We start from the raw sequence: 27611 nt of genomic DNA on the forward strand, positions 1-27611 counted from the left end.
GTGGATGGATGGTTGGATGGGTGGATTGTTGGATGGATGGGTGGGTGGATGTTTAGATGGTTGTATGCAGCTATCAAAATTCACTCTGACAGATCATTGTCAGTTACCAGGGTTTAAATGGATTAACCAAGTCTTTGCTACTCCTGTCCCCTCAATTCCTAACCTATGAGCCTGATCCTATTCAAGCCCTGTCACAGACAAAGCAGGGAACCCTCCAAATCCATTCCTGGACTTACTGGGGACAGATGCCCCAGAGGAGGAAGTGATGCCTCCTGGGGGTTTGGTCATCTGGGGCTGCCGATTGACAGCAGCCTCCACTCTCTCATTCTCCACTCTCTCCTCTCCTTGACAGATAACTGAGGACAGACCTTCACTGATGCCTGTCCCAGCCCCTGCTATGGTGTCTTGTTCAATTAGAGTCAGTTCAAGAAGCAGATGGAGCACGTACTATGCCTCCTCTCCTTTGCAAAAGACTTCCCTATTAGATTAAAATCTGAGGAAAAGAAAACAGGCCTGAGCCAAATCCTGAATTGGGAGCAGTGAGACCCATCATGTTTTGGGCTATTTTGGGGTCCTCACATCTCACTCTCTGCTTCCCAGGAGGCCAGCCCTAGCCCCATTTTAGGGAATTCTCCCACCTTGTTCCCACACCTCTTCCAATTCTCATCCTCCCAGGTTCTTACCCAGCTTCTCTCTCTACTGTTTTGCAGATGCAAAGAGTTTGGCGGAGATGTTGATAAGGTGGGTGTCACATAGCTGCTTCCTCTCCCTTTCCCTTCCCCGCCCCACTGCAAGGGGCGCAGGAGCGTCCCTCTGTATTCCCAGATTAGGGGACAGGCTTCTAAGTTCCCACCGTCCTGAAAATCCCTCCCACCCAATCCCTTCTGGCTGCTGAGCCACCCACTTCCTGCCTTTCTTCTCACAGCAAGAACAACCGAAGCTTTGACACCCCTGTGAAGGGGCCACCCCAGGGCCCGCGGCTACACATTGACATCCCCAGGGTCCAGTTGCTCATCGAGGACAAGGAGGGCATCAAGCAGCTGGGTGAGTGAAGGTGACAAAAGCTGCCTGTCCCCCCTTGGGTGTGCTTCCCCTGGCCACAACCCAGGGAGGGCAACCACCAGCCCTCACAGCAGTACCCAGAGTTCTAGCAGCAGCCCTATCAACAATTCCACAACATTAGCACTTATTGCAACTTCTCTCAAGGCCTAAGTTTCCTCCTCTGTCCAATGAGGATAATTGTTCTGACCTTTATCCTCAATGTTGCTTAAAGACAGAGAAATTTGGGAAGTAAAGATAATTTCTAAAGGGAAGGACTCCTAGTGATTGTCCTTCTTCCCCCAGGAGATGACAAGGCCACCATCCCTGTGACGGATGCTGAGTTCAGCCAAGCTGTCAATCCACAGAGCTTCTGCACTGGTGTCTCCCTGCACCACCCAGCCCTCATCCAGAGCACAGGACCCCTCATCGACATGTCTGACATCCGGCCAGGCACCAGTATGCCTTCTCCCGGTGGGGAAAACCCTCCTCCCACAGAGGGACTCTTGGGCACAGCACAGGGAAGAGGTGATAGAAAAAGAGGAAAAGCAGCATGGAAGAATGGAAAGAGCACTGGAATTAGAGTCTGGAAATTTGATTGCAGACCTAATTCAGTGACTTATTAGCTGCGACTTTGGGCATATCATGAAACTTCTTTCTCTGGGCTTCTATTTCCTTACCTATAAATTTTGAGAGGGTTGGGTATTCTTGCTCTCCAAGGGCATCTGTCTCTAGCACTGTGACTCTGGACATAGGAATAGAATTCAGCAAGGACTGTGGGGAATGAGTGGACAGTCAGGAGGCAGCAGGAGAGGAGGTCACATTCTTCCCCAGGCTGAAGGAAAAGATAGGATGGGTGGGGAGGATGGGGATATCTACCACCCACTGCCTCCACACCTCAACTCTCTTGCCCTCCTCCTCTGGGGCCAGCTATGTGGTCAAGAAAGGCAGCATGCTCAGCAGTGCCAGGGGGCTTCTGTGGCTGCTTCTGCCTCCTCCCTTCTTCCCTGCTGCCCTTTCTGGTAAGTGCCAGCTGCTCAGTCCTGAAGGCCTTCAGTTGGAGGGTGCTATCTGTTGCTTCCCTCTGTGCAGATCCGGTGTCCAGAAAGAATGTGAAGTCAGCACACAGCACCCGGAACCGGTACTCAAGCCAGTGGACCCTGACCAAGTGCCAGGCCTCAACACCCGCCCGCACACTCACCTCTGACTGGCGCACCGTGGGCTCCCAGCATGGTGTCACTGTCACCGAAAGTGACAGTTACAGCGCCAGCCTCTCCCAAGACACAGGTGACCCAGGGCCCTGCCTGCATCCTGCCCACCCTCCTCCAGTTCCCCCATCATCCATCTCCTCCTTCTGTTCTTTCCAGTTACTACCCACCAGCTCATGGTGTCCAAGCACAAGTCAGTTTCAATTCCAGCTGGCCACTCATTCACTGTGTGGCTTTGAGAAAAACACTTGACCTCCCTGAGCTTTGGTTTTCCAACTTTGCTTAGTCAAGGATCTCATTTTGCTTTCCACAAAAATGTCAGAGAAAACTGGTGCATATGAAGTTTGATGGAGAAAGGGCTGAGTGTTCCAGAGGATGGTTTCTTATTTTCAAGAATGAAAGGTGTTCTGCCCTTCATTAGCCAAAGATCCCACTTCTGTCACCACTGCCACCTTCACAGGGGGAATGCAGGATCTTCTGAGCCTGTTGCCCTCCATAGCCCCCATCCCTTCCAAGGCTAAGATTTCAGATAACTGCTAGGTTAGGGGCTGGGATACTGCTCAGTTTGGTCTCACGTGTACCATGACTCCCCATAACCCATTCTCTCCCTCTTACCTCCATGCCCTCCATCTCCCCAGACAAAGGAAGGAACAGCATGGTGTCCACTGAGAGTGCCTCTTCAACCTATGAGGAGCTGGCTCGGGCCTATGAGCATGCCAAGCTGGAGGAACAGCTGCAGCACGCCAAGTTTGAGATCACTGAGTGCTTCATCTCTGACAGCAGCTCTGACCAGATGACCACGGGCACCAACGAGAACGCTGACAGCATGACATCCATGAGCACACCCTCAGAGCCCGGCATCTGCCGTTTCACCTCCTCCCCACCCAAGCCCCAGGATGCTGACCGGGGCAAGAATGTGGCTGTGCCCATCCCTCACCGGGCCAACAAGAGTGAGTTCTCAGGTCACCTCCCTTGCCCCCTCCCCATGTAAGCCCCAGCTAGATCTATACTTAACAGCACCTGGATACTGCCAGCCCAGCCTGGCTCCTTGGTAGTGCAGAGCAAGGTCTCGGGAGCAAGCAGATCAGGCTTACATCCTGGCTCAACCTCTTCTATCTCTGTGGCCTGGGGCAAGTCATTTAACCTCTCTAGTCTTAATTTTCTCACTTGTAAAATGCAAATGATAGTGAATACTTCACATTGTTGTAATGGGTATTGAGATGATACACATGCCTGGCACACAGTAGGTGCTTATTAAGTAGTGATCATTTCCTTCATGTGAGGCTATGCCAGGATGGACAGAGACCCCTTAAGGGCACAGTACGATGGCCTCTGCTCTCAGTGCTGTTTGAACTTAATCCAGGGCCAAAGGAGCAACCCTGGCAGCTCAGCCCACAGTGGCCAAACCTCATGGTGGGCATGATCTGGCCTGACTGGGAACTGACTGACTCCAAGGGCCTGGTCAGAGCTTATGCTTTTAGAGGTTTTTGAGGGACTGATCTGAAACAGGATTCTTGAGGTGGCTGTAGAACAACCACGGTCGGGGGAGGCCACCAGCAGCATGCAACGCCCAGGTGTCAAACAGTGTAGCATCTGTTCTGCTTGGCACCGGCATGCCAAGTGCCCTGCTAACCCCCCGGGGGCAAAGCGCTGGGTCATCTAGAGAAGAGCCTGGGGTGATGGAAAGTACAAGGACTTTGGATACTGGCAGCCTTGGACAATACCACCCCCCTTTAGTTGTGTGGGAAACTCTGGTGGCATAGTGGTTAAGTGGCTACAGCTGCTAACCAAAAGGTCAGCAGTTCAAATCCACCAGGCGCTCCTTGGAAACTCTATGGGGCAGTTCAATTCTGTCCTATAGGGTTGCTATTAGTTGGAATCAACTTGACAGCGATGGGTTTTTTTTATGGGTTAGTTGTGTCCATTTAGGCAAACGACTTCATCTTTCTGAGCCTCAATTTCCCCATTTGCAAAATGCAGGCAGATATTACCCTATCCAGGGAGTTAATGTTGTGGGGATTCAATGAAATACCCTAAGTGCCTGGTACAGTTCACAGATGAGGGAAACACTTCTGCAGGTGGGCGCACTCCCAGAGCAGTGGGGCCAGGAGGGGGAGGTCTTAGAGACATGTCCTATGGAGGTTGTCTAAGAAACTCTCCACACCTTGGCTGCTAAACGCCAACACTAAAGCTAAAGAGAGAAGGCAGTAAAACTTACCCAGGGGCTGCACCTGTTTTGCATCTAAGTTGAATATTTCCCACCTGGGACAGAGGGGAGCAAGGGAAGGGATAGGGACATGTTGCTGACTTCAGATATCTGGAAGGCCGCCATGGGAAAGAGGGAGCCCTCGCTCTGTGAGTCCTCAGAGGACAGAATCAGGTCCAGTCGGGGGTGGGGGTGACAGGGGTCATATTCCTTTCCTCCTCGGAGAAAAGCCAGATCTTTCAGCAAGGCCTTGTCTTAGAAGTAGTGAGCTCTCCGCCACCTCAAGTATCTAAACAGAGGCCAGCTGAGTAGCCCACAGTGACCATTTAATAATAAGTATCAATTTATTGAGCCACTGCAACATGTGCCAACTTCTGTAGGAATGCATTTTACATCATTTACCTCACTCACGCCTCACAATAACCCAGGAGGGGAAAGCTGATTATCCCCATTTCACAGATCGGGGGCTGTGGTGGTTCAGTGGCAGAATTCTCACCTTCCATGCAGGAGACTTGGGTTTGATTCTCTACCAGTGCACACCCTGCACAGCCACCACCCATCTGTCAGTGGAGGCTTATGTTTTGCTGTGATGCTGAACAGGTTTCAGCAGAGCTTCCAGACTAAGACAGACTAGGAAGAAGGCCTGGTGATCTACTTCTGAAATCCCACCAGTGAAAACCCTATGAATCACAAGGGTTCGATGTACAACCGATCACGAGGATGGTGCAGGACCAGATAGCATTTCATTCCATTGTACGTGTGGTTGTCATGAGTCAGGACCAACGTGACGACAGATAACAGCAACAATATTATTTCACAGATAGTTTGGAAACTAAAGTTTAGAGAGGTCACGTAGCTGATCTGTCCTCTCTATTGCCCATCCTGTGGAGGGGCTCCTATGCCAGATCAGGGACAGGTTTGGGGGGTGCGGAGTGGCAAGCTGGTTCCCAGAGGCCTCTGCCTCTAATGTTCTCTGCTTCTGATTCCAGGTGACTACTGCAACCTGCCCCTGTATGCCAAGTCAGACGCCTTCTTCCGAAAGTCAGATGGGCGTGAGCCCTGCCCAGTGGTCCCGCCCCGAGAGGCCTCCAGCCGGAACCTGGCTCGAACCTACCACCCCCAGGCTCGCCACCTGACCCTGGACCCTGCCAGCAAGCCCTTGGGCCTTCCGCACCCAGGGGCCCCCGCTGCCGCCTCCACAGCCACCTTACCTCAGAGGACTCTGGCCATGCCAGCACCCCCAGCCGGCACGGCCCCCCCAGCACCCGGCCCCACCCCCGCCGAGCCCCCCACTGCCCCCAGCGCTGCCCCTCCGGCCCCCAGCACTGAGCCTCCGCGGGCCGGGGGCCCACACACCAAAATGGGGGGTTCTAGAGACTCACTTCTTGAGATGAGCACGTCAGGGGTAGGAAGGTCTCAGAAGCAGGGGGCCGGGGCCTACTCCAAATCCTACACCCTGGTGTAGCGGCGCAGAAGGAGGAGCACCCCTATGCTTGGACCTGTCTGCACCTCTAGCCCTCACACACCAATTTGGCTGTGTTCCTGCATTATTTATATCAAACTGACAAAAACAAACCAACAACAAAAAGAGGCCCCCCGCCCAAGTCATGAACGCTTGTACATAGAACTCTTTTGTACAAATGAAACTATTTTCTTCTTCTCCATGAAGCCAGGGCACAAAGAATTTGACAGTGCAAGTCAAACCCCCACCCCACAAAATATGTGTGGAGATATATATACATATATAGAGTGGTAGGAACACATCAACAAGCTATATATCTATATATTTCTCTCACCTTATTTTGAGAAAGAGGCACAAGGACTCAGCAATTTGTCCCTCCTGCTCCCCCCTCACCCTCCAATCTAGGCGGTTTTGACAAAGACCAAAATCCCAACTCAGAGACACTGCATGCGATTTTACTGTTCCAAGAAAACCGGGAGTTGCTTCAATTTGCAGATGCTTATGTGTTAATACCTTTTTCTATGAAAAAAGACCCAGCGCCGTGTGCAATAAAGGTTATGTTTCTATGTGGTGGCTTTTTTCCCATCTGGCAAGAGGCCAGTGGGGAGGGAGGAGAGACCCCTACACCAGGCGGTCTGTCTCACATGGAGAGGCTTTTGGCTCAGCACTTAAAGCTTTTTTTTCTTTGAACATTTTATTGTGGTTTGAGTGAAAGTTTACCGAACAAATTACTTTCCCATTCAACAACTTATACACATTTTGTTTTGTGACATTTGTTGCCATCCCCTCAATGTGACAGCACTCTACCCCCTTCCTCCCTGGGTTCCCTGTGTCCGTTCACCCATCTTTCCGGCCGCTTCCTGCCTTCTGAACTTTGTTTTTGGGCAAATGCTGCCCTTTGGTCTCATTTGGTTCACTGTTCCAAGGAGCATGTTCCTCACGGATGTTATTGTTCACTCTGTAGGCCTGTCTATTGTTTGGCTGAAAGTTGATCTCCGGGAGTGGGTTCAGTTCCACATTTGAAGGGTGTCTAAGGGCCCTAGTCTCGGGGGTTCCACCAGTGTCTTTTTTATGAATCTGAATTTTGTTCTACATTTTTCTCCCACTCTGTCCAGGAACTTTAAGAAAGACTTTCAATTAGTCAGGGTGTATCCGTTGAACAACTGTTTAGTTCTCAGATCGGTGCTGGGCCCTGAGGGAGGACCAGCTCTGTGGCTTTGAGCAAGCTACTACACCCCTCCGAGCCAGTATAAATCTATAAATTGAGGAAAGCTTGTAGAGGATGAAATAAGGTCACCTTGTGAGAGCTCTGGGGAGCCTGATATGGGGCATGGGGGTCTACTGGCTCCTGTCCTCCGGGAAATGACAGTGTAGCCGGAGGAAAAAGCTACATGAAACCACTAGGAAGCAGGGAGGTTATATTCAAAAATAAAAAGTTGTCATCAAATCGATTCCAATTTATAGCAACCCCACATGTATCAGAGTAGAACTGTGCTCCATAGCGTTTTCAGTGGCTGATTTTTCAGAAGTAGATCACCAGGCCTTTCTTCCGAGTTGCCTCTGGGTAGGTTCAAACCACCAACCTTTCAGTTAGCAGCTGAGTGCTTAATCATTTGCACCACCCAGGGACTCCTAAGTTATATAAGAGGTGCCTATAAGTTGGGGGTTGGGGGGAGGAGAGATTATATACCTCAGGGATTGGGACAGAGCCTGAAGCCCTGAGCTGATTATTGAGGCAAGGTGGGGTCAGAGGGAGACAGAGAGGGGTCCTCAGAAGTCAGAGTTGAAAAGGGCTCCTGGAGGGAGGGAATGGAGCTCAGCCAAAGAGAATCAGGCCAGCAGGCACGCCGGGTGCCTCACCTGGTTTCCGAGGAGCTGGCAACAATATTGCCAGGTAGGAAGAACCATGTCTACAGGGAGATGCAGGCGGGGTGCTGTGGGTGTGCAGAGGAGCCCCTTCTGACTGCAGCATCAAGAGGGAGGCAGCATGGGGGTTGGACCTCCAAGGTCATGAAGGGTGTGGATAGGCAGAGGAGAGGGGAAGACCCAGGCCAGGAGACTAGGGACATGGAGTGCATGGTCTGGAGGAGGGGGAAAGAGCCCTCCCTCCACCGTGGCCAGGACCCCTGGGTGGAAAGGAAGTGTATCCAAGAAATGCAAAACTCAGTACCCCAAGTTGAGGCTGAGTTGTGGATCGGGAATCTAGAAGGAAGGTAAGTCTGGGACCCGCTGTCACCCCAAAGTTGAGAAGAGGAGCTGGGATGGTGACCGAAGGGCCGGGGGAAGGAGGGAGGAGTTTGTGCAGGATGCAGGTAGATTGTACCTGTCGATCTGGGCCTTGGTCAGGCCCTACCTGGAATACATGGCCCTTAACAGAAGCACCTTCCAGGAAGCAACTTACTCCACAAACATTCCCTGAGCACCTAGCGTGTACGGGGACACAGAAGCGCTTGCTCTCAGGAAAACCGCACTGCAAGGTAGGAGAGTCGATGCCACAAGAGGGGAGTGGGAAGAAATTACATACACCTCGGTGATTCCTAGGCCCTTGGGAAAATCCCCACCTCAGCCCCCACCCCCCACCCCATGACCCAGCCGCAAGAACCAGCTAATGGCATCAGTGAGAACGAAGGCCCTGCATTCCACACACCTGGTGACAGTCCAGTTTCACTCCATCCCTAGGAGGAAGGGACGCCTCCCAGGGCTGTGTGTGCCATCTGCAGGTCATCTCCCAAACTGCAAGCACAATGATGAAACCTGGGAATTCTTCCTAGAACTTGACTTAGAGTGCCGCACCCACCCCCAGCATGCTGGGCACTGGGAAAACATAAATCAGACCCAAGCCCTCTAACGAGGGCAGCTTGACCAGCACAGGGGAACGAACAACTCCCCAGAGCCCAGAGTGGGCAAAGATGGAGGTGCCCACCTAAAAGGCTGCAAAAGGAACCACATTACGGAGCCCAATACTGTGTGTCAGTGTCCCTGGGTAATGCAAACAGTTAATGCACTCCACTGCTAACCGAACGGTTGGAGGTTTGAATCCACCAGAGACACCTGGGAAGAAAGGCCTGGAGATCTACTTCCAAAAACTCAGCCATTAAAAACCCTGTGGAGCACAGTTCTACTCTGACACATATGGGATCGCCATGAGTCAGAGTTGACTCAGTGACAACTGGTTTATACTATGTGTCAGGTACTGGGCTAAACGCTTTCCCTGCACTGGCTATGTACCCCTCGTTGTAGCTTTGGGAGGGAGGGATCGTGATTACCATTTGACAGGTGAGAAAGCTGGAGATCTGAGGAGTTAAATAATTTATCCAAGATTAGAGGAGCAGGAAGAGATGGAGATGAGATTCAAACTCAAGGGTGTCTGATTCCTTAACCACTGAACCATACTACCCAATGTGTCGCTGTTCAGAAGCTGAGTTTAGTTCTGCTCCAAGGATGCTGCAAGGTGAGAGTCCACCAGGACCAGGTGAGCAAGCTGGATTTACCAGCAGGACACCAATGTGGAATTGTTAGCAAAAAATTCAGGCTGGTGATCTCAAAGTGCTGGGCTGGCTGGAATGGGGAGCCTTAATGTACTTTCTAGAGCCCCAGTAGCACAGTGGCTAACAGCTTGGCTGCTAACCAAAAGGTCAACAGTTTGAACCCAACAGCCACTCCTTGGAAACCCTATGGGGCCATTTTACTCTGTCGTATAGTGCCTCTATGCGTCGAAATCGACTGGATAGCAATGGGATGGGAATGTACTTTCTTCTGGTGAGGGGCAGTTGGAGGAGGGGAGGGATTCAACCCTGCAGGACTATTGTGGAAGGCCTGGGACCTGAGGTGGACTGTGTAGGGTAAGAAGGACTTGGAGAGGCAACAGAAAAACTAAACATTAGCCCATTTAACTTGTGTTAAACTGAACAGGGCCCCTTAATATAAAACATAAGATCTGAGAAATTCAAACAGACTTACGTGAAATACACAATTTTATTTGGTAATAATTCCTAACTTTGATGTGTTCTTTAGCTAAAGCACAAACTTGCCTGTTTGAACTGTAACCAGAAGCTAATTCACAAATCAGCTTAACTCCTGCTCCTTCTCACTTAACCCCAACTGGTCTATGTATCTGGAGAAGTCATTCTAAACATTTTCTTGCACCTCTTCAGATCTCCACGTTGTCCTTCTATAGCTTTGATACTCAAAGTGTGGTCCACGGACCAGCAGCATTAGCATCTCCTAGGAGCATGTGAGAAATGCAAAACCTCAGGCCTGACCCCAGAACTACTGAATCAGAATCTGCATTAGCAAGATCCTCAGGAAGTTCATGTGCATGTTAAAGTTTGTGAATCCCTCCTCCCAAAGGCCTTCAGAGGGACCACCCCTGCTCTCCCTCTTCTGCCAACAGCCAGAGTTAAACTAGTTGTTCTCAAACTTGGCTGCACATCAGATTCACCCAAGGAACCTGTTGAACAATACAAAAGCCTAGATCTCACCAAGCCCAACCGTATCACAATCTGTGGGCATGCAGCCCAGGCATCTGTATATTGAACAAGCAAGATGATACCCAAGCACTTGTTCACTCACCAAATGCCCGTTAACACGTCTGTGACCTGTTTTTTACTGTGTAAAAAAGCCTCATGGGGCTCACTGTCTGATGTGTATGCAAATTGGCAGAGGCCTAAGGAGGGAAGCCTGGGAGGGGGGATGTGTCTGGGGTGGCTAGCTGCCACCAAACAAAGCCTCGTGGTCCCCCTCCACAGAGCAGAGTTGTTGCTGGGAAGTGGCAGCCCAGCCAGTGGCCACAGTTCTCAGACCCCCTTACTTTTAGATGGGGCCATGCGACTGAGTTCTGACCAGTGGAATGTGGCAGAAGAGATGCAGCTACTTCATCAAACCTCCCTAGCCACACTCCTCTCTCCAACTACACAACAACATCCAAGGTGAGCTTGGAAGTCACTTATTAAAGATGAAAGTCTCTGTCCACCTAAGTTCCTATACATCTATGCAGAACAGAGGCCCCTCTGCCCCCACCAATGCCAACGAGATTTTGTGACAGCAAGAAATAAACTTTTAATGTACTAAGCCACTGTGATTTGGGGGTTTAATTTTTACAACAGCTAGCATCGACTCATGCGGGAGATGAGGGGGAACCTGGCTCACCACGGAAATCCTCTCCCTATCACCCAGGCCATGACTCCTTCCCCCCATGCCATCTCCCCTGCTTCCACATCTTGGGTTCCTACGCAGGCAAAAGGGTGGGGAACAGCATCCGATGAGCTCAGAGAGGAGGAGGGCATCTGTGTGTCTGTAGGAGAGGATGGGAGGACCAGGTTCTCCTTCCTCCCAGAGTCCACACTTTCTTCTGCGAAGTGGCAGCAATGCTCTCAGTCAGAAAAGAGAACAGCTTCCAGTTGTATGTTACCCTGGAGGGGATTCAGTTTTGGTTTTAGCATCTCTAGAGGTCAGATGATCTCGTGACTCAAAGAGGCCTTAAAGGCCACCTAGTCCAGGCTTCCATCCAAATCTTGAATCCCTTCAGCAATCATCAAGGGTCGTGTTGCCTTCATATGAATACCTTCTGATGAAGAGCTCGTCACTTCCCAAGCCAGCCCATTTCACCTTTGGACAGCTCGGCTAGGAAAGTCTCCCTTACACTTAATTTGCTCCGCCTCCTCTGACTTCCAGCCAAAAGGCTTAGTACCACTTCTGGGGGCCACATAGAACAAGTAAGTCTCTTTCCTCCCCAACATGACAGACATCGTTCTTAGCTGATAAGCTCCCCAAGGGCAGGGGAACTGTTTTATTCATTCCCTGTTACACCAAGGACTGTGCCTGACTTCACAGCAGCATGATAAATGTTAGATAGATGGATGAAGGACAAATAGTGGGAGAAATGAGCAGGAAGTGAAGGAAGATCAGTGAGTCTGAACTTCCATGAAATATTGATTCTCTCAGCATAGTGGCCCAAAGTAAAAGAAAACACTAGAATAATAACTGCTGCCATTTATTACAAGTCTACTGTGTGTTAAGCACTCTAACCACTTAACATGGATACTCTCCTATCTTTACAACTACCTTGTAAGAAAGTGTAACTCCTATGGACACAAAATCCCACGTGGTTCTGTCTCATAATGGTGCTGGTCAAAAAACCTCAGTCCACAAATGAAAAGAAAGTAACTTATCATTAGCTTTGTGACCTCGAAGGGGATCCAAATAAACAGTTGAAAGTAATATCCATTTACACCCTCCTCTCCTGTCCAAGTCCTCACGCCCTGCAGCTCTACCAGGGCCTCGGCCTCCAGCATTGCCCAACACTCCTGCCCCTCCTTTCCAGCCCTTCTCAGCTCTACCCTCCTCTCCTCTTGGAAAATGTCCCCTTGCCCTCTCCTTCCGCCTGTTTTTGCATTACAAAATAGCAGTGGTTGGGCTGGGGGAGGAGGAAACAGGGGAGGTAGGGAGAAAAAGGTGGTGATTGGTGGTAAGGAGCTAAGGATGGAAAAAATATGTGTTCGTGATGTTTGCCCTAAAGAGGTATTATTATCTGCATTTTATAGGCTCAGACAAAAGGCAAAGTCTGGTGACTTGCACAAGGTCACTGGCTTGGTGAGAGGTACAGCCAGGGTTTGAACTCCAAAGCCAGGTTCCATCAGCCTTCTTGGGACCCTTTACAGGAACCCAGGGGATGCCTGGAAGGTAGCATTGGCTGAGTACCTACCATGTGGCAGGCACCATGCTAAGTATCATGATGCAAAAAGCAGGGAATGTGGACTCAAATCCTCATGTTCATTTATCAGCAGTATGACCCTGGGAAAGCAGCTTCACCTCCATAGGCCTCAATTTTCTCTTCTGTGAAATGGGAAAATAATCGCTGCATTGCCAGGTTGATGAGACTGAAAGGCCATAATGTGAGTAAAAATGCTTTTAACTGGAAGTGAGAGCAAGGCAAGATAATGACCATCAGATCAGAGGGCCAGGTCTCAGAGAAGCCAGAATTTGATCTGGTGCTTGCATCCAGGGGAGCAGGTGGGAAATGAAGGTCTCCAGCAAAGCAAAGATGTCACTTTAAAGACTAAGGTGTGCCCGACCCCAGCCATGGTGTTTTTAATCGCTTCATATGCATGCAAAAGCTGGGCAATGAATAAAGAAGACCGAAGAAGAATTGATGCCTTTGAATTATGGTGTTGGTGAAGAATATTGAACACACCACGGACTGCCAGAAGAACGAACAAATCTGTCTTGGAAGAAGTACAGCCCGAATGCTCCTTAGAAGCAAGGATGGCAAGACTTCGTCTTGCATACTTTGGACATGTTATCAGGAAGGACCAGTCCCTGGAGAAGGACATTACGCTTGGTAAAGTAGAGGGTCAGTGAAAAAGAGGAAGACCCTCAACGAGATGGACTGACACAGTAGCTGCAATAACGGGCTGAAGCATAACAACAATCATGAGGATGGCACAGGACTGGGCAGTGTTTTGCTCTATTGTACGCTGGGTCGCTGAGTTGGAACGGATTCGACAACACCTAACAACAACAAAGCAAACCCTTACAGCATCTATCTCCAAGGAAGAAAGCTCTGAAGGCCCAGAAGATCCTGACATATCCCTAAATTCACAATCACCAGTGGCAACCAAGAGCTGGCCCTTGGCCCCCTGCTTCTAAACTGGAGTCACCCAAAAAGAGGGGCCTATGTGGGGTTAACCTCCCACCTCCCCACCCCATGCTAATGCCTTCACTTCCCCCACAGGAGGCCTCACCCACATCCTCTCTAAAGCCCTCCTGCTGCTGTTGGTGTCATTCTTTTTCTCTTGATTTTGGACCCTTCCCCAGGCAGGTCATGGCCCTGAGTCCCTGGGCCTAGGCCAGGGAGCAGTGCAGGCTCTCTGCAGCCACCAGTGCCTCCTGGACACGTGTGACAGAGAGGGCTCTACATGAGAACTCCGAGCAGCCACCAGCAGCCACTGCAGGGCCAGTGGAGCATCTCACTGGAGTCCCCAGAGCGCACATGGGGACGGACCATTAGTATCGGGCCCCAGTGGTCTTTGCGAGAGCCTGGCAGCCTCCCTCCACCTCAGCGTTTCTAAAGCCTCTGACTCTACCCAGCCACCCTGGGCTCCAAGCCTCTCAATGCTGGAGACCCCTCCAAGAGGAACAAGAGACTAGATGAGAGCTTGGCCTCTCCTGGGGGGCGGCACATCAGAGCTCCCCCACTCTTGCCCGCCCACCTCTCCCTGTGGATTTCGGCGTGGGAGTCATCACTGCTCGGCTGTCCCCGAAAGACTGCCGGATTATCCTGGAGCCAAGCAGAGAGGAGCAGCCTATGAGCTGCACAGGGCTTTGTTGTAGGAGGCAGTGGGTTGTTGTAGGCTGCAGGGACACCAGGGTGCCTGGACAGCAGAAGCCTAGGGCTCACCATTCCAGAGAGAGAGGGAATTAGACAGGCTTGACTGAGGAGGAAAATCTTCCAGGTGCTAAGGGCACAGGGTGACAGTCACCTGTCCAGAGCACAGAGGTGACAAGTGGCAGATTCAGGGCTTCAGGGTGGGTCTGTGTGACTCTGCCCTCAACCCTCAGCTGCCTCCCTCGACTGGGGCCTAAAATCCCCAGGAAGAGATTCCCGAAGGGTGGAGAGAAGCACCTCTCCAGGAAATCAGGGGCCTGAGGCTGCAGGGGAGCACCCAGGCATGCACCCCCAACCTCTCCTGGCTGCAGCTGAGTGGATGCTGTTGTGGCCCTGGAGCCTGGCAGCTTTCTAAAGGAAATGGGCTGAGGAAAGAGATGTGTTATCCATTTCAATGCACAAACGCCAGCCTTCCTTCCTTCAGAGGTTCTGCTGGCCTCTGCAAGTAGCAGGGGCAGTAGGAGAAAGAAGAAAGGGTAGACCAGAAGGCTTTCCCCTTCTTCACAGGAAAAGCTGTTCTGAATCTCCAGCCTCAGCACCTTCCCACTCGCCCTCCATTCCTAGTGCCAACAGGGCAGGTACATAGTCATCAGGGTATACACATTGGTACCCACAAGTGCCAACATGCACAACCAAACCTGGAAGTCAGGATGACTTATTCTGATCCAGGTTTGGATTCTGATTCTGCCACCTACTAGCTTAACCTTTCCAAGTCTTGTTTTTGTTTTGTTTTTTCCAGTCTGGTAAAATGGAGTTAGTATTGCCTACCTCAGGATTCAATGTAGGTACCATAGCACTGGCTCATGATATGTAAATAAAACCAAAAAAACCCACTGCTGTTGAGTCAGTTCCGACTTACAGTGAGTGACCCTGTAGGACAGGGGCAAACTGCACCACAGGGTTTCCAGTCTTTACAGAAGCAGACTGACTGCCACATCTTTCTCCCACGGAGCTCCTGGTGGTTTCGAACCACTAACCTTTCGGTTTGCAGCTGAACACTTAACCCGTGCCACCAGGGCTTGTTCATGATGTAAATAGAGGCTATTATCATCGACAGGCCCTGTGAAAATATGTGTACTATGCTGTAACTCCTGTGTGTGCTTTTGAGAGGGGTGAAGGGGAAGGAGAGGGTGTCAGTGATCACCCTGTTTCACAGGAGGGTGCATTTTTTGCATTTAGCAAAACTAAGAGAGAAGGCCTCCAGCAGCCATCTAAGATACAACTATTGGTCTCTGCTTGTCTGGAATAAAACAGAATGAAGGAACCAAAGACTCAGAAAAGAAACTTGTCCACAGGACTAATAGCCCCCATGAAACACGGCCTCATCTAGCCTGAGACCAGAAGAATTAGATGGTGCCCAGCTACCACTAATGATCGTTTTGACCAGGGACACAATAGAAGGTCCCAGATAGAAAGGGAGAAAAATGTAGCACAAAACTCAAATTCTTAAAAAAAAGGACAGACTTAGTAGACCAATAGAGACTAGAAGAACCCCTGAGACTATTGCCCTAAGATACCCTTTGAACTTGGAACTGAAGCTACTCTCGGTGGCCACCATTCATCCAAATAACAGATTAGCTTACAAAATAAATAATATCACCCATGAGTAGTGTGCTCCCTTAAACAATCAACTATATGAGATCAAACTGTCAACATTTACTCTAAAACAAAAATGAAAGCTAAGGAGGGGCAGAGAAGCTAGATCAATGCAAACACAATAAACAGAATGGAAATAATTAGAACACTGACACATTGTGAAAAATGTAACCAATGTCACGCAACAAGCTGTATAAAAATTGTTAAATGGGGACCTAATTTGCTGTGTAAAGTTTCACCTAAAACACAATAAAATATTTTAAAAAGAAAGAAGGCTCCCTAACAGCCAGAGCTCAGAGCCATTCAACAGCAGGATGGGCTACCTTGCGGGGTGATAAGCACCTTGTCCTTGGAAGAAGTATTCAAGCAGACACTGGAAAATAACTTAATTTCCATACCACTCTGCAGTTTATGGCGATTCAGGGCACTTCACCCAGGGTGCCTGACATAGGTTATTTCACTAATTCTTTCAGTAGTGTGAGGTATTTTCAGGCCCATTATACAAATGAGGAAACTAAGCCTAGAGAGATGAATCATTTCCAAAAGATGCCCCACTAGTAAATGGAAGACTGAATTTGAACCCAGGTCTTTTGTAGGCAGCATAATATTGAGCCTTGGAGCCATACTTTGGTCTCAGACTCAGCCTAACATAATAGGTACTCAAAAAAAGCCTATCTCCCCCCACCTTTGCCCCTTTCCAGTCCTACAGATGGACTGGTCACTAGGACTGGTCACCAGTCCATGCAGTTGGTAGGCGCTGGCTCCTTGTGGGAAACTCTGGGAGCAGGTCTTCCATTCTAACCCAGGTGCCCTCTCCAGCCAGACACCTCTCCTCTCCTCTCCTCTGCCTCCTGCTTGCCTACCTGCCAGCCCCAAGGCCTGTGCTTGCTCTCCTTTCTCTTCCGAGGTCCCGCTCGCATGATTCCTTGGGGTTCTCCTTCACACATGACTGGCTATGAAGGTCAATGCCTCCCCAGCAAATCCCTTCCTTGCCATGTTTTTCTCTTTGTTGTCCAAGAGTGTTGTTGTTAATCATGGGGAAGCCACAGAAGTAATCACAGAAGTTGCAGAATCTCCGGAGTAATGATAGTAACAGTAGCTAACATTTATTGAGTCCTTAGGAGTCCCTGATTGGTGCAGTTAAGTGCTCGACTACTAGCCAAAAGATCGGTGCTTCAAACTTACCTAGAGACGCCTTGAAAGACAGGCCTGACGATCTGCTCCTGAAGGTCACAGCCTTGAAATCCCTATGGAGCAGTTCTACTCTGTACACATGGGGTCACCATGAGTCAGAATTGACAACAACAGCAGCTAACAACAACTGAGTCCTTACTACGTGCTGAGCTCTGTTCTGAGGACTTTACATGGATTAATTTTTTTAATCCTCACAGCCAATTTATGATGAGAAAATTGAGGCACAGGGAGGGGGAAGTGGAAGAATGGTAACTGGAAGCCCTTGTTTGAGTCATACCCTCTCTGCTTTTAACCTTGAGAGAAGGACTCACCAAATTGTCCCTCGGCTTCCTACCTTCCAAGAACAGGTGTCCCTCTTCCTCTAAGAAGGTCTTCTTCTCAAGAGAAGGATCCAGACAGGCCTCCAACCCCCTCCACTCTGCTCTGGAAAGCAAAAGCTGACTGCTCCCATCCTAGAGGAATTTTGATGGTCAGCTGTTGTTGTTGTTTTTGTTTGTTTGTTTGTTTTTTGTGATTTAGGTGAAAGTTTACAGAGCAAATTAGTTTCTCATTAAACAGTTAATACACAAATTGTTTTGTGACATTGGTTGCCAACCCCATGATGTGTCAACACTCCCCTTCTCTGCCCCGGGTTCCGTTTCCATTCATCCAGTTTTCCTGCCCCTTCCTGCCTTCCCATCTTTGCTTTTGGGCTGGTGTGCCCATCAGTCTTGTACACATGGTTGAACTATGAAGCACATCCCTCATGTGTGTTATTGCTGGCCCTATAGACCTGTCTAATCTTTGGCTGAAGGGTGAACCTCAGGCGTGACCATCCTAGAGGAATTTCTAAAGTGGGAGCTGGGGGAAAATCTGTGCTTCCTAGAGATGAGGGTGGCCCCTCCCACTCCATAGTGCCTACCTACAAATCACTTCATCACAGAGCAGCTCTCCCTGCATAGTTAGGAGGCTGCTGGAGAGACAGTGGTGGCTCCCAGGACGGCGGGCTAGTGCTGACTTAATGAAGCCAGTAGAGCTCTCTCCCAACTCAGAATCAATCATTCCAGTGATCCAGATCCAGCCCCTCTGTCTGATTAGAAGGCCGGGGCCTGGAGTAAGCAATTGACAAATGGATGAGATGAAGGTGATCGGGTTCATTTGAAGAAATAAAGGAGAGAGGAAACTAACCAGCTGGTCTGACCCATCCAAGGAGAAGAGGTATCAGCTGTGATCGAGGAGCCTTCCTCCCTTGCCATCTTGTCCCAAGCCTTGCCTCTAAGCAAACTGCATTCATTAGTCCTGGAGATGTGCAGTGCCAACAGCTCCACAGAAGACCTGTACCCCATCACCCTGTACTCCATCTCAAAGGACTCTGGGATCCCAACCTGAGCCTTCAGGGTCAGAGATCACATTGCTGGGAACCTCTCAACAGCCTCACAAACCTCAGGGGCCCTGGAAAGGAAACGTAGGAGCTATTGGACCCTTCAGTAGTGGGTCCTCCCAGGGAGGACGTGTGGGCTGAGGTTCAGGGCTATGACGAGAGTGCCCAGCTGGGCCAGAACGGAGCCTCCCACACTCTCAGAAGAGATGCCATGAGACCTTCTAAAAGCACAGACACCCACACAGCCACCATGAGGGTGATAAGCTTGACGGGGGACAGTGTGAATGAGATGACCCCAAAGACAAGACCTTGGGGTTCAACCCAGCATAGAATACATTTTCTAACCCATAATGGAGTTTAGAACTCGACTCTGTGTGCAAGCTGTCCAGGAAGGTACTATTTGAAGCAGAATCCCTGACCATTTACTCCACTCCTCATCTGATTAAAAAAAAAAAAGTTAGCAAATTCTGAATTACCACAACTCATATTTACAAACGCCTACAACCTCCCAACCCTACACTGATGTGAGGAGTGCTATTTATGACAGTGGAGCACCAGCATCTTTCTTTTCTTCTTTCCGAACGACAGTGATAGGTCTCAAATAAGTTAAGGCTCCCATTTCAAGCGACCCATTTGGCAGAAACAAGGTCACTGCTAATGTGTGTGCTGGCCTCCGTGTGACACACCAATGGGAAAAAAAAGAGTGCATTCTTATGTTTTCAAACTAAAAAGAACTGGAAAAGAAGGGGTAAGTCTGTGTTTTCCTTTTGTTGTTGAGCGTCAAACTGACCTTCACCTGGCATTCTGTGGAACATACCTGCTGGAGACGGCAAACTCAATGGTGGAAGCAGGGGAGGGAGGGAGGAGAGGCAAGAGGAAAAGGGGGAACAAGTGGACTAGCCAATTCATCAGGACACTGGTGACAGCAGGCACTCCTTTTTTTTTTAACCATTACTTCCCCACCACCCCCAAAAAGCTGGTGCTAAGACCAGCAATTCTCTCTCAGCATCCCCCCAACCCCATGGCCCTATCTTAGGCCACTGGAGGGAGGTATGAGGCCAACTCCTCCCCCAAGGCTGACCCCTCAGAGTTACTGAAGCTGAGGCAGCCACCCCACCTCCACTTCATCCATGGAGTCTGGATTCAGGCTTAGAGCTTTGGACCAGGGAGGAGACTGGGGCCAAGAAAGGATTTGCTTAGATCACAGAGCTGGTAAGCATTAAGAGTCAAAAGTAAACCGGTGTGTCCTAAAACCAAAAAACCAAACCCACTGCCGTTGAGTCGATTCCGACTCATAGCGACCTTACAGGACAGAGTAGAACTGCCCCATAGGGTTTCCAAGAAGCACCTGGTGGATTTGAACTGCTGACCTTTCGGTTAGCAGCCGTAGCTCTTAACCAATCTTAGGGTGTCCTAAGGTCAGGGTTATTTCCTCACTCCCCATAGTGCTATTTTGTGTGGAGATTTGTGTTTATCTGTGTGTGGGGTGGGGGTGGGGAGTGTGTCTACCATCACTTCCAACATTGTTCCCTTAAAGAAAATTGTCAGTAAACATCTCACAAGAGTTTTGGGAATCCATCTGATGCTATGTTAGGAATGACGGTGGAGAGGATCAAAGTAATGCCTTTTCTTGTATTTGCATAAAATCTCCAGAAAAATCTGATACTATTTGTTACCTTCGAGGATCACTAGATGGTTCCTGGGTAGAGTGAGAGACTTCTCTACCATTTGAATACTGAACCATGTCAACATGACCGATTCAAAATAAATCTTTTTACAAAAATACTCTTTCCTGAAGCCCCAGGCTGGTCCACTGATTGTGGAACTCTGGGCAAAGCATGTGACCTCTGTAGGTCGTTTGTTCCACTATAAGAGAAGAATGGCTGAACAAGTGATCCCCAAGGCCTCTTTCAGCTCCAAAGGTCTAAGTTTCTAGTCTCCACAGTTAAATTCTAAAATCCACAAGGAGAACAATGGGACATTTTGGAATCTTTACCCTTTGCAAACTTTGGCCCAGGAAGGTTTTTGTCACCTGGCTAGAAACCATCCCTTCCTGAGACGAAGGTTTCAGACCAAGCTGGCCAGGACTGTTCTGTGAGCCAGGACAGGAGATGCTGACATAGGGGAGCCCGGTCAGAAGACTTGACTTTCAGAGACATATGGATTTGGGTTCAAATCCTGGGTTATTAGTTGTGTGACCTTGGGCTACAGTCTCTTAACATCTCTGAGCGTAAATGTGCTCATCTATGAAATAAGTATACCACTTCCTAAGGGTAAGAGGATTACATGAGATAGCATGAATAGAACCTGGCACACAGAAGGCATTCAATAAATGTTAGGTTTCTTTCTTCCTCTGTTTATCAGAGCTGCCAGGACACTGGGACACAGAGGTGGCTGGGTTATTGGATGGTTTGTGTTTAACTTGGTTTTCTTACGCAAATCCATGAAACATGGCCACCTCAGTTGGTTCTCCTACCGATTTGGTTACTATAAATCCAAGACTGAATGCAGGTTGCTCACATCACTGGAGCAGAAATAGACCATCTAACTTTGTCAGCTCAGGGCTTCGAGGGCTTATCTTTCACTTGTCTGCATAGGGGAAAATTGCTAACTGGCCTTTGCGAAACAGCATTATGGGTTTCCAGCTGGCAGATGGGGGTGGGGGGAGATGCAAAGGGAGAGATGGAGAGTCAGCACTTCCCAGGGGCTGGCAGCTGGGCAGGAGGAGTTCTGGAGGTATCGCGATGCAGGGATAGGGCTCTGAACTTTCTCTGTGACCCCAGGCACTTAAGTCTCTGAGCCTTGGTTTCTTCCTCCATAAAAATAGAGGTGAAAATATCTACATCATAGGTTTCTTATGATGAGTAAGCCAGAGACCTAGGAGGTGTTCCATGAATATTAATTTTTTTCCTTCCTCCCTTCTTCTGAGGAGGAAATGAGGCAAAGGCCTCTAAAGAGGAGGAGACACAGTCACACGCCTGCCTTGTAGAAAATGGACCTGCAGCGATTTAATTGATGTAGAAAACACAGGATTGTCACCAGAGTTGGTTATAACACGTGAGCCATTTCCAAAGCACACAGGATGAACCAAATAACAAAACGGACCTTTTCTGTGTGGTAGGCTGGAGCCTAAAATGTATCTGAGGGGGTTAAAAAAAAAAAGCCGATTTGGATCTTAGTTGCTTATTCCATGGCAGGGAAATGAGTGGTGGGAGGGAAAGAGTTGGCTACTATGTGTTGGAGAGGTAAGGGCAACCCCACAGTTTTAAAGACAAGAAAAATGGGGGCATTTTATTTAAACAATGAGACAGATGTCAGAGAACATCTTCTGCAAACCCCAAGGAGCGCAATGATGGGAAGTGGGGCTGCAGGGAGCTGTGCCAAAATGGCAGCAACGCCGACTGGTACAAGATCCCTCACTGCCAAGGCCAGGGGCTGACCCTGCCGTGAACCTCCTCTCCTAGTCGCCAAGCTCTGAGAAGAGGCTGCAGTGGGATGGGGTGGGGAGCACAGGGTGGCCCAGGTGGAAGGCGAGATGGAACTGTTTTTATGCAACCCAGGTGCCAGGAGCCAAGTGGAAAAGATAAATGAAAACAAGGACCCATGAATATACTCCAGGTGTCTAGGAAGAGAAAAACTGAGGGGCCTAGAAGGCATCCCAGGCTGTTCCTGTGGCTCTTTGGCTTCTTGGAGAAATTGTGTGCTTGAGACCTGAGAGTCGACCTTGGACCTCTCTGTGGATGAGGGGCTGAGGAAAGTACAGTGCCAGCAGAGGGAAGATATGCCACAAAGCTTCCTGGGCTCAGCCTCCAGCAACCTCAGGCAGGGAGTGGGGCAGAGGAGCCCAATTCTGAGAATCAACAGGCAAAACCAAGTGCTCAAGAAACGGAGCATTAAAAAAAAAAAAAAGGAAAAGGCCTGATCTCTATGAGGCTGAGGTATTAGAAAACAGGTATGGACCCAGGGGAGCCTGGCTCCAGGGTGCAGAATGCTGGGGGGCTGTGTCCTGGCATATTAATGACCCAACACATCATCTTTGCAGGAGCCCCGAGCAGCACCCTGCAGCTCCAAGGGACCAACCAGACTCCAAAGGGATTCTTGTGGCCTTCAAAGGCAACTCCTCAAATACCACTCTTCTTCCTAAAGGTGTCCACATCCCTGGTGCCCCACACCAGCCTGCCCCTCAGCTGCCCACATCATCAGTGTTGTCACGCTGATGCAGGAGCTGCTGGCTCGAAGAAGTCCAAAACAGTTCAGCCTGAGATATGCTACACAGTCACAGAGGGTGCGGCTTGCTGCTTCCAGCCGTGCCATCCTTTTCACCCCCCAGTCCCCGGTGGTTCCTCCAATCCTGAGTCAGCCGAGCAGCAAAGGGGACAGGAGAATAATTTATAGAGGGAATAAAGTGCAGGCAGCTCCTCAGGCACTTGCTCTGGGTGGAAGAGAGGCCAGGCTGGCCCACACCCATCACTCAGGGCCTTAATAGTGATACACCTTCAGTCTGTTGTTCTCATCCAGGCCCAGCTGCAGCAGGCCTGAGCGGGCTGTCGGCTTGGGCACTGAGAAGGGACGTCTGGCCACAAGGTGAAGGAAAACTCTGCGGTCAGCTGAACACTTTCGGGGAATGAGTCCTCCTTGGACCCCCAGGGCACATGCAGCAGGCCCCACAGCCCAGGTCAGCCAGCCCATTCTCTACAGCAGGAAAGGACTGGAGTTTGGAAACCAGCTAAAAGGATACAACTTGGGGTCATTCTTGAAATGTTCTAGCCACTTTCGGTTGGCCTCGATCATGCCCTGAAAGTTGGCACTGCCCGCCTCAGGGAGCTGGGAATGGGGGTGCTGCAGAAGGCGGAGCTGCTCACTGGGAAGGAAAAGGACAGCGTGGGCAAAGGGCAAGAGGAAGGCGTGCTGGAGGAAGCGGACGTGCAGACAGCAGACCACACGCCAGCACATCCCACCGCCTCCGCTTCCTCTCAGCATGCCAGCTGCAGCCTTTCTCAGGGTCTCTTTAGTAAGTCAAAGCTTCCTCTACTGGCAAGATCTGACCTCTTCCCGCATCAACTCTGGAATGCCCCCCTAGAATGACAAGCATCAGTTCCCAAAAGGGAAGGCGGCAGACACCCTCTGCCCCTTTCCTGGGTGAATACTACTGACATCAAGGCTCTAGGCTCCTATACCTGCATACTCCCAGCCAATCTCATAAGCAAAAGAGGCTCCCCACCCCATCGACTCAAATACTTGCCCAGCATCAGCTCTCAAGCTAGTCAAGGGGTGGGGGGACTGGTTAGGGATCTAGTGGGGGAAGGAAAGAGGGATGCATTTGGCAAGGAATAAGATGAATGGGAAATTAATAACAGGTTTAAGTAATTGCCTGTCTGTCTCCCCGACAGGGTGTCCCTCTCACTCCAGATGTTGCTCAGCAGGACTTGGGGAAGAATGGAGCCATACACATGAAGCAGACAAAGAGCTCAATGGCAAAGAAAAAGGCCAGACTAGAGGGGCTGGAGGGGCCAGCAGGAAGGGGCTGTGCAGGGTTTCACCAGGGGCTGGTTTCTCCTATAGGTACACAGGGCAGGTTCCTCACCAAGCCAGGCCAGGTAAGCCCCACCCTGCCTCGATGGGGACCTCAGTGGTATGGACTTGACTTTTCTTTGGTTTCTGAGGGGCGCCTTAGACCAAGGCAAGGCGGGGACAGCCTTGTGGACTGGAGGCCTGACCTCTCTGGGCAACAGGCCCAGGAGGACTGTTCCCCTCAGAGGTCCCACCTGCCCAGAGAGGCACAGGGAGCAAGCAGCCTGTGTAGTTCCATCCAAAGCCCAGTGGGAGGCTTACCTGGCCGACACATAACCCAGTCTATTCTCCAGGGGGGCGGGGCCACTGCTGAGGACTGGAACTCCAGCTAGCAAGGTAGGAGGAAGTTGTTCAGAAATGGGCAGGCGTTCAGCCTGGTGGCCTCCCTGCTCATCTGACACACACAAGGTGGTGCCCTCCCCCCAAAACAAACAAACAATCCAATACAGGAAAAGTTTCAGGGGTTGGAGGTGAAAGGCAGGAATTGTTCTATTTATTTATTTTCCAAACTAATCTACTTTTCAATTTGGGTGGAGGGGGAGAAGAGAGAAAACTTTTTCCCTCAAATGACTGCTTTTTTATGGCTTTTCACATGCCCCAGCAGGGCTGTGAGATCAGGGGAGGCCACCTGCCACAGGAACAAGAGGAAGCCATGCAGCCAAGGGGCCACGAGCAGAATCCCGAGTCAGAGACCTGGGTCAAACCCAAGTTCATTACTCACTTATTGGGTACCCTGGAGCATATTACTTAACCTCTTTGAGTCTCAGTTTCCTCATCTGTAAAGTGGGGGTAAATGATGACTACCTCAGAAGGTTATTATAAGGACTAAATAAAAAAACGTATATAAAATGCCTGGCCCATAACACATTGCACAAGATGGTAGCTATTATGACGATGACAACAATGACCTTCAAGGTTCTGCCAAGCTCAAGAATCCATAGCCCAGGCCTCAGTCAGCTCAGGCTCCAGGAGAACCATCCTGACCCCAGAGAACCTCTGGCTGCAGGACAACCAGCAAGGTCTTGTTCACCAGGGACCCACAGGCAGAGTACATGGACCATGGACCAAGGGACCATGCCACAGCTGGCAGAGTGGGGGATAGGCAACGGAGGGAGGAAAAAAAGGAAGAGAAGAAAGGCGGGAAGGATTAGCTGGAACTGTGCACAGCCCGTAAGGAGGCTTACTTGGAAAATACTTGCGCCACTTCTCCACCAGGAAGTCGTCCACTGTTTGAGCCACAGAGGAGGAGAGCCTAGGGCCCAGCCCCGGGTCCCAGGCCCACCGGGTAGACATGGGTGTATCAGGGGCCGGGGCTGGGACCCTGGGCAGGGAGGGGTAGGTGGGAACAGGGGTGCCCTTGGAGGCCAGGGGAGAGAACTTTGCTGGTGTTGAAGTGAAGAGCGGTGGCAGGGGCTGAGTGTTGAGGCTGCCCAGCATGCTGAGGACACCGTTCAGCTCGCTGCTGATCCGCTGCAGGGAACTGCTCAAGTAGTGGATCTTGTTGGGGAAGGTGGGACTTGGGGTCAGCTTGACTGAAAGGCAAGAGGCAGATGGTAGGGAAGGACTCCAGACCCAGCTGGCACTGCAGCACCCTACTCACCCCTGCCCTGCCCTTCCCGGTTCCTCCAGCCACAGCCCCTTGGCCTTGATGGGGACGGTGGGGGATGGCAGGGCTCCTGTGCTCCAGACAGTGCAGACTGGAAGCTGGCCACAGGAAAGAGGCTCTCCAGGGTGAGGTCCTGGGGAGGGGGCCCAGGACCCTGGAGAGAAGGAAGCAGAGAGGGGCCCTTCTGCCCACTTGCAGGCCAGGGCAGCAGAAGGAGCACAGCCTCCCAAAAGGTGGCACTGGAAGGGAAAAGGCCAAGAGTGACATTTCTCTTAGTAAAGTGCTCCACGGTGCCAAGAGGCTTTCCTTAAGCCCCCTAGCCCTGTGTCAGGCAAACCCAGATGGATTTACTCCTTCCCAAGCACTTACTCCGTGTCAGGCAGTGGGCAGACACTGGCTCAGAGACCTCCGCAGGGCTAAGGGAAGGGGAGCGTACCTCTCTTCCCCACATCCCTATACCTCTGTGGGTATGGTAGTCCTCACCCCTGCCTCACATCCCTGCTGCTACCACCACTCACTCTGAGGCAGGGGGGAAGATTCAGAACTTTCGCTGCTCATGTCTTCCATGTCGCTGAGGTCAAAGGTCACCACCTTCTTGGTGGAGGCTCCTCTCAGAGTGTCTTCATCTGAGGCCTGATGGGTAGAAGGAAGCAGTTATTACTGACACTTCCTGTGCGCCCCAGTGCCCTTATGATGTGTGGGCAATGAGGACTTGGTGAAGAGGTTCTTCTGGGGCCCGAAGTTTCACAAAGCACCCTGGGAAGGCACGTCATGCAGGCTTCCCTGCAGGGGGTGGAGGGAGAAGAGGTTAAGAGAACTCAGCTACGTGCGATACAGGCAACAGGTCGCCTAGCCCAGACAGACCCCGTCCTCCCCTCCCAATAAACTCTCCCTGCACTGTCTCTCCACCTGAGCTTCCTCCTGTCACATCTTAGCCTCAGGCCTCCAGGGGAAAGTGCACAAAGGGTGGAGAAACCCACTATGCATGGCTATTCCCAGCACCCTGGTCACACCTCTCCTAGGGTACCATGATGGGGTAAGGTTGGGAGCCAGTCCCCCTTTCCCAAAAACCTTCAGAAAGAGGCTCTGAGTGTGCTCACAACCATTCAGCACAGATATCCAAACCCAGAGTGCTCAGCAAACTCAGAGCTGAAGTCACTGCCATTTTCACCAGCCCAGACCCCAATCCTAGAGGCCCAGATCCCCCTCATGTGGGACCAGAGAACCCAACCAAATCCCAGGAACAGAAGAGGGGGGACATGGACCCTGGCTATGTGTCCCCAGAGCTGCACCTCTTCCTGAAGAGAAGACTCCAGCTGATTCAGCTTCTCCTCTTTCTTCTTCAGCAGGTCCTGACTTTTCCGCATGGCAGACTTCATCTCATCCAGGTGCTTGGTCTCCTGCACTCAGGGAGGAAGGCAGAGAAACGTGGCAACTCACCACACAGACCCTGGAGTCCCAGCTCCGCCACCGGCTGCCTGTGTGATCTGAACCAAATTACTTAACCTCTCAGTCTGGTTTCTCATCAATAAAAGAGAAATACTACTTTTCAGAGGGTTGTCAGAATTAAATGAGATAAAGTATGTTATATGCTTCACACCATGCTCACACCTAATAAATCTTCCAATGTTTACTGTTAACCAAATAGTTGTTATTATTATTCCTGTTCCCCAACTACCATTACTATCTTCATCATCCTCATCATAAAGGGTTAAGCAGGACCTGGGGGAGGAAAAGTGGTGGCATTTATACACCCTTGGGAAGTCTGCCCCACTGTTTGTACTAGCCTCTTGTCCTCTGCTGCCCCTAAGCCAGCCGTAGGGGCCAGCACCCTCAACAGCTTTGAGTACTACCAGAATACTAAGGGACTGCGCATGATCCAAGAGAGCCTACCCGGCCAAGACCTTCAAACAGTATGAAGATCTGTGATCCCAATGAATAATGATCACGAAGTCTCTGCCTCTTCACTGCAAATTTGGCTATC

The 27611-nt window shown here is 50.5% G+C and overlaps 2 protein-coding genes across 2 annotated transcripts in view; one reads left to right on the top strand and one right to left on the bottom strand.

The window, feature by feature from the left end:
• Positions 1-6480, top strand: part of DSCAML1 (DS cell adhesion molecule like 1) — a 390413-nt gene extending 383933 nt beyond the window's left edge. Inside the window, exons 28-33 of the mRNA XM_004385674.2 lie at positions 711-741; positions 926-1044; positions 1345-1497; positions 2131-2325; positions 2885-3196; positions 5442-6480. Of these exons, the coding sequence (XP_004385731.1) occupies positions 711-741; positions 926-1044; positions 1345-1497; positions 2131-2325; positions 2885-3196; positions 5442-5917 (1286 nt within the window). The 3' untranslated portion in view covers positions 5918-6480. The remainder of the gene's footprint in view (positions 1-710; positions 742-925; positions 1045-1344; positions 1498-2130; positions 2326-2884; positions 3197-5441) is intronic.
• A 19595-nt stretch (positions 6481-26075) lies between these two features.
• CEP164 (centrosomal protein 164) overlaps positions 26076-27611 on the bottom strand; it is a 77245-nt gene continuing 75709 nt past the window's right edge. Inside the window, exons 26-27 of the mRNA XM_023739959.1 lie at positions 26920-27027; positions 26076-26260 (exon numbers count right to left, since the gene is read on the bottom strand). Coding sequence (XP_023595727.1) covers positions 26132-26260; positions 26920-27027 — 237 coding nt within the window. The 3' untranslated portion in view covers positions 26076-26131. The remainder of the gene's footprint in view (positions 26261-26919; positions 27028-27611) is intronic.

This window comes from Trichechus manatus, unplaced genomic scaffold, assembly GCF_000243295.1.
Source record: "Trichechus manatus latirostris isolate Lorelei unplaced genomic scaffold, TriManLat1.0 scaffold00143, whole genome shotgun sequence".
NCBI classification, from domain to species: domain Eukaryota; kingdom Metazoa; phylum Chordata; class Mammalia; order Sirenia; family Trichechidae; genus Trichechus; species Trichechus manatus.